Genomic DNA, 15,173 nt, shown 5'->3' with positions numbered 1-15,173 from the left:
ATATTTATCACACTGATGAGTTGGGTCTGCTAAATATTAAATCTTCCCTGGGCTCCTCACCATCCGGTACAGACGATGTGATTGGTGTAATGGAATGTGTCACTCAACTTGACAGACGCTCTACCCGTATCAGTGTTATTTGGCCACGCTAACTGATGCGATGTACCCTGAACATTAACGAGGCTATAAGGAACCCTATACCTGGACATGCCGCGTACCTGTAGGAAGGTAAGTCCTTGTGTCGTTTATACTGACCTTTGTCGTCAACACATTTTATGGTTTCTCACTGTGTGTAGGATCCACGAGGACAGTCTTCAAATGAAGCTGGACAAAACGTTATCTAGAATACATTTGAAATATATACTCAAAATATCATATTATTTTTAGAACATAATTTTGTTTATCAGAATAACCATTTTGTAGTTACAAAGCAAACATGAAGATGATACAATTAATTATTTGCAACTATAGGATATATATGTTACACATATTTCTTGTTTATCATTTAGAAGTTATTTATATAAATACAATTACAATGGTGATACAAGGGTACGGGAGGAATATACTGAATATGCATATACATGTACAATGTATACCCTGTGTTACTCCATCAGATTATACATAGGTTTTCATTTAGTAATAATACATCGGAACACTATCTTATGTTTATCGCAAGTTATAAAATAAAACAGGTTATTTCTATGATTACGTCCCTATAATGATATTCTGAATCTGGCCGACATTTAATGTGTGTACCTTGTTACATTACATAAACGGTACAAGTTTTATGGTAAAGCTCTGACGTACATTTTATACATTTTCTGGTTTAATTGCTCCTCGAGTTTATTACTTTTGTGTCACGTAATAAACCTAGCCGTATCTCACGGGTGTTGTGTTAACATATGCACACCCACCCTTGATACCAAACTACACCCAAAGTCATAAAACGGCATATTTTTATCGCTGCGACAATGATGTATTGAGTGCCGTGTAATCAAATGCCACGCCCTCTTTTACCACCAATTGTCTTGATAGATGTAAATTAACACGTAGTGCATATTTCAAAAGAAAACACGATCTGATATTTCATGTGTAATGTATCAAATGCTCACTTTTCAATAATTACAATATTCATCAGATACTAAAAAAATAGCCTAGCTTTGTTTTTATATAAGTTATATTTTTGTTCATTTCGTGTTTCAAACACAAACAAACAAAAATCTAAAAACCAGGGAAGAAAAAACTTTCAAACATCAATATGTCCCAATCTTATATGTGTCATAATATCATGATTACAATTGTATTCAAGAATCCGCTTCATGATGATATTTCATTTCAAAATTGACGTCTCGAAACCTCCAAAACAATCTAACAAGCACGTCTACAAACAAATCACTCCAAAACAGACACATCGACAGCTCAATACTATCTGTATTAACATGCCATAGACAATCAGACGTGCATGTCTCGAAACCACCAAACAGAGTCTGTCATAGACGTCTCCAACCTACCATAGACAATCAGACATGCACGTCTCCAAACCAGCAAACAGAGGCCGACATTGACGTCTTTCAACCGATATGACGTTAACGTCGACAAACCAATGTCCAATACTATCTGTATTAACATGCCATAGACAATCAGACGTGCATGTCTCGAAACCCCCAGAGTCTGCCATCGACGTCTCCAACCTACCATAGACAATCAGACGTGCATGTCTCGAACCCACCAGAGTCTGCCATCGACGTCTCCAACCTACCATAGACAATCAGACATGCCCGTCTCCAAACCACCAAACAGAGTCTGCCATCGACGTCTCCAACCTCCCATAGACAATCAGAAAAGCACGTCTCGAAACAACCAAACAGTCTGCCATCGACATCTCCAATCTACCATAGACAATCAGACGTGCATGACTCGAAACCACCAAACACAGTCTGCCATCGACGCCTCCAACCTACCATAGACAATCAGAAAAGCACGTCTCGAAACAACCAAACAGTCTGCCATCGACGCCTCCAATCTACCATAGACAATCAGACGTGCATGTCTCGAAACCCCCAGAGTCTGCCATCGACGTCTCCAACCTACCATAGGCAATCAGACATGCACATCTCGAAACCACCAAACTGAGGCTGCTATAGACGTCTCAAACCTACCATAGACAATCAGACGTGCATGTCTCGAAACCACCAGAGTCTGCCATCGACGTCTCCAACCTACCATAGACAATCAGACATGCACATCTCGAAACCACCAAACTGAGGCTGCTATAGACGTCTCAAACCTACCATAGCCAATCAGACGTGCATGTCTCGAAACCACCAGAGTCTGCCATCGACGTCTCCAACCTACCATAGGCAATCAGACATGCACATCTCGAAACCACCAAACTGAGGCTGCTATAGACGTCTCAAACCTACCATAGCCAATCAGACGTGCATGTCTCGAAACCACCAGAGTCTGCCATCGACGTCTCCAACCTACCATAGGCAATCAGACATGCACATCTCGAAACCACCAAACTGAGGCTGCTATAGACGTCTCAAACCTACCATAGCCAATCAGACGTGCATGTCTCGAAACCACCAGAGTCTGCCATCGACGTCTCCAACCTACCATAGGCAATCAGACATGCACATCTCGAAACCACCAAACTGAGGCTGCTATAGACGTCTCAAACCTACCATAGACAATCAGACGTGCATGTCTCGAACCCACCAGAGTCTGCCATCGACGTCTCCAACCTACCATAGACAATCAGACATGCACGTCTCCAAACCACCAAACAGAGGCCGACATTGACGTCTTTCAACCGATATGACGTTAACGTCGACAAACCAATGTCCAAAATTCTAGATTGAAGTCAAACTAACAACGTCTCCAAACCACCGGGTATCACTATTACATCGACGATTCAAAAACACCGGGAATGAATCTATCACCGATGTATCCAAATACCGGAAATCATTCTACGCCGACATCTCAAAAACACTGGAAATCATCTACGCCGACATCTCAAAAACACTGGAAATCAATCTACGCCGACATCTCAAAAACACTGGAAAATCATTCTACACTGAACTCTCAAAATCACCGGAAATTAATCTGACACGGACGTCTGCAAACCACCGAACACCATTTTAACATCGACGTTTTCATACCATCTTTTATCAGTGTAACATCGACATTTTCACTCTGCCAAAAATCAATCTTAAATCGTCGTCTTCAAATATTGGATTATCTTTGAAGCTTTTTATATTGTCTCGCCATATATCCCATAGTCATAGCTACAATTTGAAGTCATCATTGAACAAGTTTAACACCGGAGAAGATGCTAACTCATCAAGCGGGATTACATGCCAACACAGTAGGTGTTCCCTTTTTAAAGACACAAATATGATGAGTACATGTTTTAGAGGATGCGAGTCTCATGTCGGCGCCTCTAACAACACAACTTTTCTAAGGAAACGAGACACGGACAATGTACACGTCAAACGAGGACGTCATGGCCACCCGAATTCACTGATAAACACGTGTGGCTTTATTCGTAAATAAGATACCCCGACAACACCGATGGCCACTTATAATATATGGTAATAGGTTTTGCACTTTACATCCGTCTAGTTCAATTACCATGTCAACGTTATGTATACTGAGAGCGGGTTACGGGATGGTTATATGTCAGATTTGACTTAAATCTAACCACGCCTGTATTTAAAATGGAAGCAGAACGACAGCGTTAACACTACTATGTACTCCAATACATACGCCATACAACCGACGTTATGGTCTACAAGTATATATAAACGATATAAAGGATAGTTAGATCAACCTAAACTGCCATTGCACTAGTTCATGGCAACATCTCTAAACGTTAAATTCGGACAGAGGTGTCGAAAAGTATACGATTAGGACTATATGAGATATCTCTATTGTTTAAAAGATAACTCTTAATTATAGAGATAGTTCAATTTTTTTATAAGACATCTCCTTTAAAGAGATATCTCTATTATTTTATGAGATATCTTCTAAATTAATAGAGTTGTTTCTTTTAGACATTCATAAGTTGGCTTGCCATACGCCTATCATACTCATGTCCTAGGCTAAACTAATTTTCGTAGTTTTCCATTTGATGTCTTGCAAATGACATCAGTCCGAATGTGTCGTCCCAATTAAGTAGATTATAAAGCTATACTGTCCTGAGCTGCAAATGTTTAATAAAAAAATCCTACGATTATAAGTATATGCGATTTCATAAAATGCTCTGTAACTCTTTTTCATAAATATCCTATGAAATGTAAGCTCGCAGGAGTTACATCATACTAAGTAACAATAGAATAGACTATAAATACAAGTCAGTTCTGCTAAATATAGCCAAATATATTTTTCTCTCAGGTTTTTGGTCAAGAGATCGGATACTTCAGATGGATAAGTATATTGCTTATTCTTTATAGCAAGGTAAGTGTTTCATCTCATACAGACTGGTGCCTCATGAGGTATATTCGCTACAAATGGGTTTTAAGTATGACGCTTTCCATACACACTATAAAAGTATAAAATTTTATCATCAAATGAAGGTATTGCAATATGTTATTTAAACTTTATAGCGTGTTTTTGTTGAAGCATTGAAGAATTGACTGGTTGTGCTTACATGCATTATACATAGCATCTTCGTTGCCGATAAGTAAAAATACGTTGTCTATTATCTGCCTCACAGTGTGTGTTTGCCGCGCCCATAAAAAACAATGGCAACAGTTAATGGTAAAGTCTAATTGCTGAGCTTTTGGGGGAATAGACAATAATGTTGATAATGAATCAATAAATAGAACAGCCATTTTCCATAAAGTGTAACCGGTATCCATCGTTGCCATAATGTTGGAATCTGCAACTGCTATGCATGCTTACGATACGATCGAAAACAAATTTGATTTAAGTTACAAGATTTTCTGACAATGGAAGTATTCAGATGGTACTATTATTATTATCTAATTATAGCCATATGACATACTGTAATATTGGACAGTTCAAGATATTCAGAATGGTATATAAAAAGCAAAATAGAAGTTTTGAGAAATTAACATTAGAAATTTACACTATCTCTATAGTTTAAGCTTCCATCCTCGAATTTCTTGAAAACCACGTCGCTCATCCCCGGCGTACTAAGAACTCTTTTATAAGCTCTGCTAAAACCTTCCGTTATAGATACTTACAGACACATTTACAACATTAGGTTTCCAAAGATGCAGATTGATGAAGACTACTAGACTGGCCACCGTCTCTAGAATATTGAATAATTAGGAAAACAATTATAACTCTAAAAAAAATGATCACTGGGATGTCTGAGTCGAAGTTCTAAACTAGGGGGAGATAAGCTAGTAGTAAAATGCAGCCGAGACATTCTTCATAAAAACTTAGTGGCTGGTAGCCAGTCTAGAAGACTTCGAACATGCTATGGTCGACGTCATGATCTCCCAGGGAAGTATGCGCTTTGTTTGTGTGATATGAAGGTCGTCTTTTTTTAGTGTGCCTCGATGTTTCGTTGTCATGATCTGTATCTTGCTTTGATGACGTGACATTAATTGAATTTGACCTATATTTTCTTTAGGTGTGAGGTGTAAGGATGAAGAAGAAAATGCGTACCCTTCTGGAACACCTGGTCCTATTATCTTTGGGTTTTTTTTTCATGCATGGGTCGCCATGTAAATATTGCCTTTGTTCAGGTTTTGCCCTAGTTTTGTTAATTTTGTTGAAACGCCAAGCAATGGACTAAAATGAATTCAAACAATAAACATTGTTTGTACATTAAAAATACAATACAAGAGATATATTGCAAATCTGAGAATATGCTTTCTTTGTATGGTTATTATGTGCACGGTAAATATTAATTCGCTTATGTCATGCCATTTTTATTTCAGAAAGTATGGGCAGTGACACGAACACAACAAGGTAATGTTTCAATGTTTCCTGACAAAAGGTATGGTGGCATATTTCTGCCATCCACTTGCGACTTACGAGTTACGTATGTCGACATAATTATTGAAAGATGTCGACATAATCTGAGAATATGTCGACATAATCTGAGAAGATGTCGACATAACTTTTAAATTATGTCGACATATTATCACATTTGCCGAGATAATTTTGCCGAGATAATTATCTCGTAAGTGGGTAACTCGGCTTTTTATCGTGTTAATGCTCGGGTGTGACATCGACTTGCCACTTACGACTTGCCACTTACGACTTATTTATGTCGACATCCTAGTAGATTATTGCCGACTTACCAAAACGAGGCTTGTGCACGAGGACCGCGAAGGTGGGCTGATGGTGACTGAACAGTGGTGACTATACTGGTGAGTAACTTGGTAAAATCAATGTAAATATGGGAAATCAAAGATATGGATATTACAGTAGGTTACTATGATGTACAGAGTTTATCAATCAAAGAGGGATTTTACATAAATAAGTCGTAAGTGGCAAGTCGTAAGTCGATGTCACACCCGAGCATTAACACGATAAAAAGCCGAGTTACCCACTTACGAGATAATTATCTCGGCAAAATTATCTCGGCAAATGTGATAATATGTCGACATAATTTAACAGTTATGTCGACATCTTCTCAGATTATGTCGACATATTCTCAGATTATGTCGACATCTTTCAATAATTATGTCGACATACGTAACTCGTAAGTCGCAAGTGGATGGCAGAAATATGCCACCATAAAAAGGCCCTATTCCATTAGTCAATATCATTTACAAATACAAAGCGTCATAAGACACATGATAAAAACCTACCTTTATTTGTATATATAAACCGATAAACTAGTGTAATATCTTCATATCTTTATTTCGGCGGTCTTATAATCAATCATGTACTTTCATTATTATATTCAAGAAGCATTTCAACAATTCCACCGTTTTCCTTTTTTAACGATCATTCGAGTATGACAGTTTTGCTGACAACATTGCCACGTTTCATAAGGTTTAGACATTAGGTTTTTATGTCCTTTGCAAAGTTGAACAAGTTTTTGTTCTTTGCATTGGTCAACCACCTCGTGTTTTGCATCTGTGTTGTTGAAACTTTGTGAGGGAATCATCTTGGAACCAACTTGCAGTTCGATGCTTGATTTATATGAAGTATTCTTATATAATATTTAAGTATGACGTTTTTCAGCCACTTTCCTCTGCTTCGGTAACAACTCGGACAGTAGCCTGCTACACTTCACGTTCCGGGTACTGGCCAATAGTGATAATGTGGTCGGAATTGTGCCGTATGACGCCAGCTCATCCTCCTTGGGTGTGGGGAAGAGAACAGGATGTACGACTGTCGAAGGGAACGGTACAGCTATCAGTCCATTGGAGTTGACCATCACAGTCGACACGGACGATCTTGCAAATGTCGCTACTATGTCCAACACATGTGGGGTTCAAGAAGTATATTTTAGTCATATTGTTTTCCTAATATTAAGCTTACTAGTTTAACGAATAATCATATGACGATGTACAAACATGTTCCCTACCGGTTGCTGGTTGGTTATCATGTTTGTCTAACTCGAAATGGATAATTTTCGAATTGTATGAAGACACGAGCTTTTCCTAGTGTCTTTTTACAATCGAAAAATAAACTAATGAGAATTACATAAACATGAAAATCAACTAGTACAAGTTTGGGAAATTTTCTCCCATAACATACATATTTATATAGAAAAGAGGGTTTCTCTTGCGAGCACATGATTCCTGTGTCGGGGAAACAATTGCCTTGTATTATGACGTCACCATGGAAGAAACCGGTACAAATTATTAAAATGTAACGTCATATTTAAAAAAATTGTTAAGATAATTATCTGTTTGAATATATATGAGCCAGTCAGTTAATATCATAACCATTTATATAGTCGTGTATCAGCTGAAACTGATACACGTAGCTACAACTTTTCGTTGTTATGCCTGAAAAAGAATGAAAGCAACTTAATGAATAATATCGATTAGCATAGTTTACTACATTAACATACCGAGTGTACTTGTACGAGATACCTGTATTGTTATTGTTCGTGTTTGAACGCTGTACACAAGCTACACGACCACGTCTTACTTTTTAATCTGTTTAGATTACAACTGGGGTAAAATATAAGTTCCGCATACGGACTATTGGTGACCTCGACCTTGACATTGGAACAGATGCTTACTATGATTGTGAGTGCGACATGGCAAATCTCCTGAGAGGCTGGCAAACAGTTGGTCCAGCTTTTGCTGTGTAAGTTCTGTTCTGATATTCATATACACATTATCGTATCACATACGTGAATCCAGCAGATGTTGAAATGTTGTATGACTGTTAATTAAGTTCTGTGCAATGTTCGAGGCTATACAGAAAAAAATACAATATTTTGTATAATGCACAAGATATTTTATAACAACATGAATGCAAGGCAGTTATATGAAAGTTGAAGTTCCACTTCGTTATGATATTACGAGTAGAATTACAGTTATTATGGTGTATGTAATTTCTTTCAAACCTTGATAATGATGCTACCTAAGATTTTTTTATTAGGATCCTCGTTACCATGATAATGTAAGTATGTGTGCCGAAGCTTTACTACAGATATTTTATGCACTGACGTCATTCTTGTTATGTCGTCATGTAGAGGAATGACGTCGATGACGTTACAGGAAGTCCAAGTTGGAGCTGTCATGAGACTAGTGGACAAGGCAACAGATCTGCCCGTCACTGTGGTGGAGCTGGGTGCAGATGTCTACCTCCAGGTGGTGTACAACCCTCAGGCTCAGGACAGTAACGGTACATATTGTACACGAGTTATCAAGACGTGTTCATATTTTTGTGCGGAGGAACAGCTTTTAGAGTATAAATAATGATTGCCTCTTTTAAAATCAAAAAAGAAATCTTAAAAAGTTAATAGGCCTGAGAAAGGCGTGCAATGTTATTACAAAACTCCAAGTTTCCACAGGCAGGGCGATATAACATGTATGATAGTAAGGACAATGCACGTGCAAATGGAATAACACATGATGTCCGTGATCTAATTACTAAAACTGGTGATGGACATGACATCCAGCGTACCAATTAGCATACAGATTTAAATTATCTGATAGCATAGAGCCATTTCCTCCAAAAAATTGATAATAAAGAAAACCCCTATTTTCCAGTTTTAACAATACGTGGCAATAAACGGCATGACTACGTCTAAGATATACGGCGATGCCCCAGTAGAACAGTAGAAGTACATGTTATTCATAAGACAGTCCTTTTTATTTTTTAGAAAAATATCATCGGATGATATTTAACTATCTGTCTGTGAAAGCTATTATTTTTCTGTCTTTCTAGCATGTGTCACTTCCTCATTACAGCTTTTGATTCCTGCGGAACATCTTTTTGGGTTGCGTTCGATCGTGTGTCTGCAAATGCGGCGCGGTCACATGACCTGATTATCCTGAGTGCTACCACATTAAAGTCACAAGTCCTGTTCTGGAACACTAGCACGAGTCAGGTATTTGAGGCCATCACCGTAGACCCGTCGTCATCAGCACGTGTGTCTGTCCCTGGAAGTGCTTCAGGAGCAGCAATGCTAGTTACGTCTACAGAGAAAATTTATATTATGACCTACAGTTCTTGGACAGGAGGCAAGTCGTTACAAACGATTTACCCTACGGACACACTAGGGTCATTGTACCACTTAGTATCATCAAATGATAACAATTTTGTGATAATAATCGCGACCGATGATCAAACCGCAGTAAACGTGACTTCGACACACTTCTCCGTATCTATTGGTGGGACCAATATTCCTGCAGGAAGTACAGACAGCCGTAACTTACAAACGTTTGAGGCTTTGCACATTTATAGTAACAACGATCTTTTAGGTACCATAATCTCATCGTCCAAACCAGTGGCTGTTTTTACAGGGTTTGACACACCTGTCGCACAAAACAAGTTTGGAATACAGCAGTCATTGAGTAGGGAAAAGTTAGGAACAACTTTTATCATCCCTACAGGAGCAGGGAATGTGAAATGTGTTGCTTCTCAATCTGGTGCGACGACAATACGGTTTGCATCTAGCCAGCTGGGATCTGCAGATAATACTACACAGTTAAATCAACATGAACAATTGAATTTGAATTCAGATGGTGAGTATTTTTTCGAACTAAAGTCCAGTGGACCAGTATCGTGTCTGAAGATATACGGAGAGGAAACCGTAGTTTTGATACCGCCTCTTCAACAGTGGTCGAATGTCTACGTTCTGGACGTTGGCAATTCCAATATCGAAAATTCATCTGTATACTTCGTCATCATGAATGGATCCGAATCCGCATTAAAACTAAATCAGGAGAGTATTACAGCTCAAAAGAGTGCAGTCCATCATTTAAGTTCAGGTAATAGCAATGGCATGAACATGTCAAGTAATTAAAAGTTAAGAATTATTAAATGACAAAACACTGTAATAAAAACAATTGAATGGTGCGATGCACTATAAAATGATTAGAAACACATATATTTAGTACAATAAATTGACATATTCGTTCCATAACTAAACTTTCACAAATATCACTTTTCCTATTACGCTTCCTACGACAATTTTGTTATATTGGATTACATAATCGTTTTTGACCTTGTAATTGTCTCCCCTCTCATAAATTTTATTTTATTTTTATATACTTTGTACCTGTAATTAATAGTCAGTTATGTGACCTTGTAATTGTCTCCCCTCTCATAAATTTTATTTTATTTGTATATACCTTGTACCTGTAATTAATAGTCAGTTATTTGTGATGGAAACTTTTCAATGTACTGAAAAATGCAACAATTAAATTCCGCTTAGTTAAATCTGTATAACAACGATATGAAATATCAACCTAACAAAGACATCTTATATCAACCAAACAAAGATATGTTATATCTGATTACAATTAAATATAACATCTTCAGGTTCCGACGCCAATGATCTGATAATGATGGTTGTCAAACTTCCTGCAGCTGTTTCTCTGCCCGTGACAGTTTCCCATCCGTCCGAGACCTTTCTGGCCCTTTTAGTACTGGATAACGGTACAGACGTGGTGGCTGCTACAGTTCCTCCTGGTATACACCTGGCAGACTTGTATGTCAACGGTGATGTAAGTTATAATACTTCTCTAATCTTGAAATTCATATCATTAAGGTGTTTGACGCATTTCCCCATCTGTTTTTTAACAGCACTTTGGACCAATTACACCAAGTTTTATTGGTGCAGTCACATGGGTGTATCTTACGTTCACCTGTTAATCAGCGGTGATGTAGATGACTTCATTCCATGTTCATGCAGCTGTATCTCTGCCTGTGGCAGTTTCCCATCCGTCTGAGACGTTGTGTTCTTTTCTTTTTATTCTTTCGTTCTTTCTTTTTGTTGGCTATTTCACAGCAATTGTCAAACTGCCTACTAAACATCAGCTTCTCACACATATCATGCATGGCAAAAGATGAGAACAAACAAACCTTTTCAGTTATGATTTATATTTATTGCCTTTGGTGTATTCTTAGTATGTTATAACCAACTGGACAGGTGTCCTTCATATGCCTTGCGCTGATCTGTTTCCTTAGCCATCTTGTTCAAAGACTTCTGGCTACAGAGGGGACTTGGTGGATAACGATTGTGATGGCTGGGTTGATGAAGATACGGATTTAGACACTGGTAAATACTAACAATAATTACTGGAGAGATATCATGAACGGTATTCAATATGTGTAAATGATGATAATAATAAATATCAACAGTTATTTTACCGGCTTTCGAGTTAAGCGCTTCAGTCTTATGTCACGTCCATATTGGAGAAAAACAGGAAAACTTTTCAAATGTTTCCATTCTCAATATTGCTAGTGAATATTATACGCCACAAGGTGGCTTTACTCTGCTGGTAGACTATGAAATCCCCTTCTCACTCATGAAGTGCTAAGCCCGAAAGGGTGAACTAAAGTTATGGTTATATGTATCTGGTGTTGATATTTAAATACGTTTTCTGTCGAAATATGATTGATAGACAATTGATGATAATACTGTTTGGTACTTCCTTATTTTTCAATTCTTCAATTGTGATTTTTGTCAGTTATATTCGTTTTAAGTTAATGCGAAGATAAATCAATGATAAAGTACTATCAATCAGATAAAACGACTCCGTACACTTTTCGTTCCAGATAATTCTTTTCCCGATGTACCAGCCAGTTTGATAGGTAATTTCACTCTAACAGATTTCTGTTTAATGGTATACATACCTGAATTTGAATGCACATCGATAAACCATACATACTTTATTACAATATATTTACATACAGAATCATGTTTTTCGTTCGTATCTCTAATGGTAACGTCTTTTTATATTCAAGCTGACCCTTTTAGTTCAAAGTTTTCAAAAACATGTTGCAACCTGTTAACATATGATGGTGTCGCACGGGTAGTGAACTTGCTTTATTAATGAGCTATTACAGTTAATAAAAACAATCCATTGCAAGTTTGGAAAGACCCCCTGTTATATAAGTTTGTATATTATTGATATGTAATTAACAACATAAGTGATTTAGCATTTTTACCCTTATGCATTACATAAAATCGAAACAAAATAAGTTGTTTGCCTATTTGTAGACAACCTTCATCCTATAAGAGTGAGACCTAGGGATTGTGTTGCCAAACCTAACAACGTCTGGGGAGACGGAGACATATCAAAGATGGTTATACACACATCCGGGTATTTCGCTTGCTGTCTTAATAATAAATGTCAATGCATTTCATAACCTTAAAATTTAGTATATAACATATGTTGTTAGGTTTAATTCAAAATATTTCTTACAAATTAGTTTAAATAATACATTGGATATATACAGTGTTCATTAATTACTTAATATATATATATATATATCTTAATACAATGGGGTATATTTCTTCTCTGCAGATGCTTACCAACAGGAAGTGACGTATCGCCGTTCACTCCATATTCGACATTTAACATGACCAGTGACTCTACGACGTTTCCCGTCGTCTATAACACCGGAAGTTTCTACATGCCTCGATTTGAAAATCAAGCAGACGTTTATTTCTTATGTAAACTGGACTTCTGTTTCCGATTTGACGATGCATCTTGCACAACGGTATTCATGCAAAATATATGTAATCAAACAATAGTCAACAGTACATAGTGACCGTCCTTAGAAACAAAATCTCTCTGAAGTGAACAATTTAGTCGGTTTTTGACATAACAGCTATTCTACAAGTCACGTCATGTAATTTGTGACATTATTTTACATGCGACGTCAAATAATGCCGACAATAATGTTTTCAAGTTGTGGTTTACCTTAACAGGTATTTAAGTGTTTTCTTTTTCATTAAACTCTAAAAGTGATATAATCATATAGTGTCAGTATAATCTATCTCTCTGTAGCAATAGCACAATATAATGTCCTGATAGAACATGGATGACAATTTCATAAAATAAGAGTGTTTGTTAAAGAATAATCACCGAAACATTTGTTGTCTGCAGAGTATATGTCAGACCAGGACACGCCGTACAGCAGACAGCAATGCCGCCTCATCTGTCGTAGGACTGAAAGTTACTGTTACAGAAAAACAATCGAGACAATCTGACAGTTCTGAAGGTAAGGAGTCCGTCAGTCTGAAGACAATAGAATTGTTTTATTCTTTTATGCCCATTTCTGTGAATAAAAAAGACTTTAGAAACTTATCGTGAAAATTAGGCTGCACATCATGTTAAGTCATTGTTCACTTGTTCGAGGGAAATACTTATAAATGGCCTGGGTCCGTATTCATGAAACCGTTCTCATGCTCAAGCATAGATTCTGTGCTCGAACCAACATTCTTGTGCCTTGCATACACCTTATGATACTGTAAACAAGCCGAGTCTAGATATTGTAAAAAGTATTCAGCAATAGGCCTCTCCAAAAATCCTCCAAATCATTGACAGAATGCAAATATTAATTACTTTAACACCAGAACAAGAAATTTGGCTTGAGCACAAAATCTCAATTTGAGCATGAGAATGGTTTCATGAATACGGACCCTGATGTTTCACACTGCCTGATTGTATTTGTCGATTTATCATAGATTTATAAAAAATCGAAGATTTTTCTTTAGTTCCTTCTGTTTAGGAACAAAAACTGTCGTTACAAGATATTAGCAAGATGTTTTCAGTCGTTGTTCACAAGTTTGAGGGAAAAGAAATAGCCCGGTATATCTGACTGTATGATTGTATAAGACATTTAATTATATTTATACACAGCAACTGTTTAGGGACAGTGTTGCAAACATGGCTTTAGATAAAATTATATGCTGCTCCCATTTAATATTAGGATATTAATTATTGTTATTTATTTTTTGTAGATAGGTCCCAATCCGCGGAGGAATACTGCATGGAGGACCACGACTTTATAGGAGTGATCGGCGTCTTCGGCTGTCTCACTTTTGTGGCTCTAGGAGTGACGTCATATCTCTTTTGTAGAGTCAGAAATACACTTAAGCGGGACAAATATTAGTATTTGAGTTTTCAAGCTCCCGTGTCGCAGATGTCGACAAAGTGACAACATTGTTCCTGATAGTAGTTGGTTTACGATGGCTTTTCGATGTTATGGATTACAATGATTAAACATTCGTACAAGACTAGCTGTATGAACTGGATGTTACATTTTTTAAGATAAGTTAAACATTTATCATATAAACAATCAGCATATCTATGTTTTATTAACTTTTAGGTACATACAAAATATACGATTTAACACCAGTTAAATTGCCACAACTGAATAATGTCAAGAATTGAGCTGAAGCATATCATAATTAAAATTATGCTCAGTAATAGACGATTTTACGCTCAGATTCAGCTAGTATTATTCTTTACAATGTTAAATGTAAATATGATTTAATTCCATGATTTACAGCTATAATTTTTAGTTATATTAGATCATTATATTTATGCTTCATCAGCGATGAACCTGTATGAATGTGTGTGTGTGCACCATTAAAATGTCGTTTTAAAACCTTTTTTGAAATAAATTGTATACACACTAAAATTCCAATTAAAAACCTTACAACGAGAATGTAAACTATCATCAATTACGTTGAATTCTGTATGAATAAATGATATTTATATAAAATGGTATTTGTGCGTCCTATGTTACAATTA

At 36.9% G+C, this 15,173-nt stretch overlaps 1 protein-coding gene across 1 annotated transcript; it reads left to right on the top strand.

Moving 5' to 3' along the window:
- Window positions 1-94: 94 nt before the first annotated feature.
- Window positions 95-15,101, top strand: LOC110466603. The gene is made up of 14 exons (XM_021523190.1): window positions 95-228; window positions 4,399-4,461; window positions 5,919-5,949; window positions 7,177-7,436; window positions 8,111-8,256; window positions 8,648-8,799; window positions 9,369-10,391; window positions 10,945-11,129; window positions 11,593-11,683; window positions 12,184-12,219; window positions 12,629-12,731; window positions 12,936-13,131; window positions 13,521-13,635; window positions 14,378-15,101. Exons 1-14 carry the CDS (start codon window positions 208-210, stop codon window positions 14,527-14,529), a joined length of 2,574 nt encoding a protein of 857 aa, XP_021378865.1. The 5' UTR covers window positions 95-207; the 3' UTR covers window positions 14,530-15,101.
- Window positions 15,102-15,173: the final 72 nt, after the last annotated feature.

Source organism: Mizuhopecten yessoensis, unplaced genomic scaffold (genome assembly GCF_002113885.1).
Source record: "Mizuhopecten yessoensis strain PY_sf001 unplaced genomic scaffold, ASM211388v2 scaffold11139, whole genome shotgun sequence".
Classification (NCBI taxonomy): Eukaryota; Metazoa; Mollusca; class Bivalvia; order Pectinida; family Pectinidae; genus Mizuhopecten; species Mizuhopecten yessoensis.
Note: the sequence above shows the minus strand (reverse complement) of the source record. Positions and strands in the feature narration are given on the sequence as shown.

Coding starts and splice junctions, on each gene's coding strand:
- LOC110466603 (XM_021523190.1), top strand. CDS start 208: ATGCCGCGTACCTGTAGGAAG. Junction 11,684..12,183: donor AGATACGGATTTAGACACTG/GTAAATACTAAC, acceptor TTTTCGTTCCAG/ATAATTCTTTTCCCGATGTA. Junction 13,132..13,520: donor ACGATGCATCTTGCACAACG/GTATTCATGCAA, acceptor TGTTGTCTGCAG/AGTATATGTCAGACCAGGAC.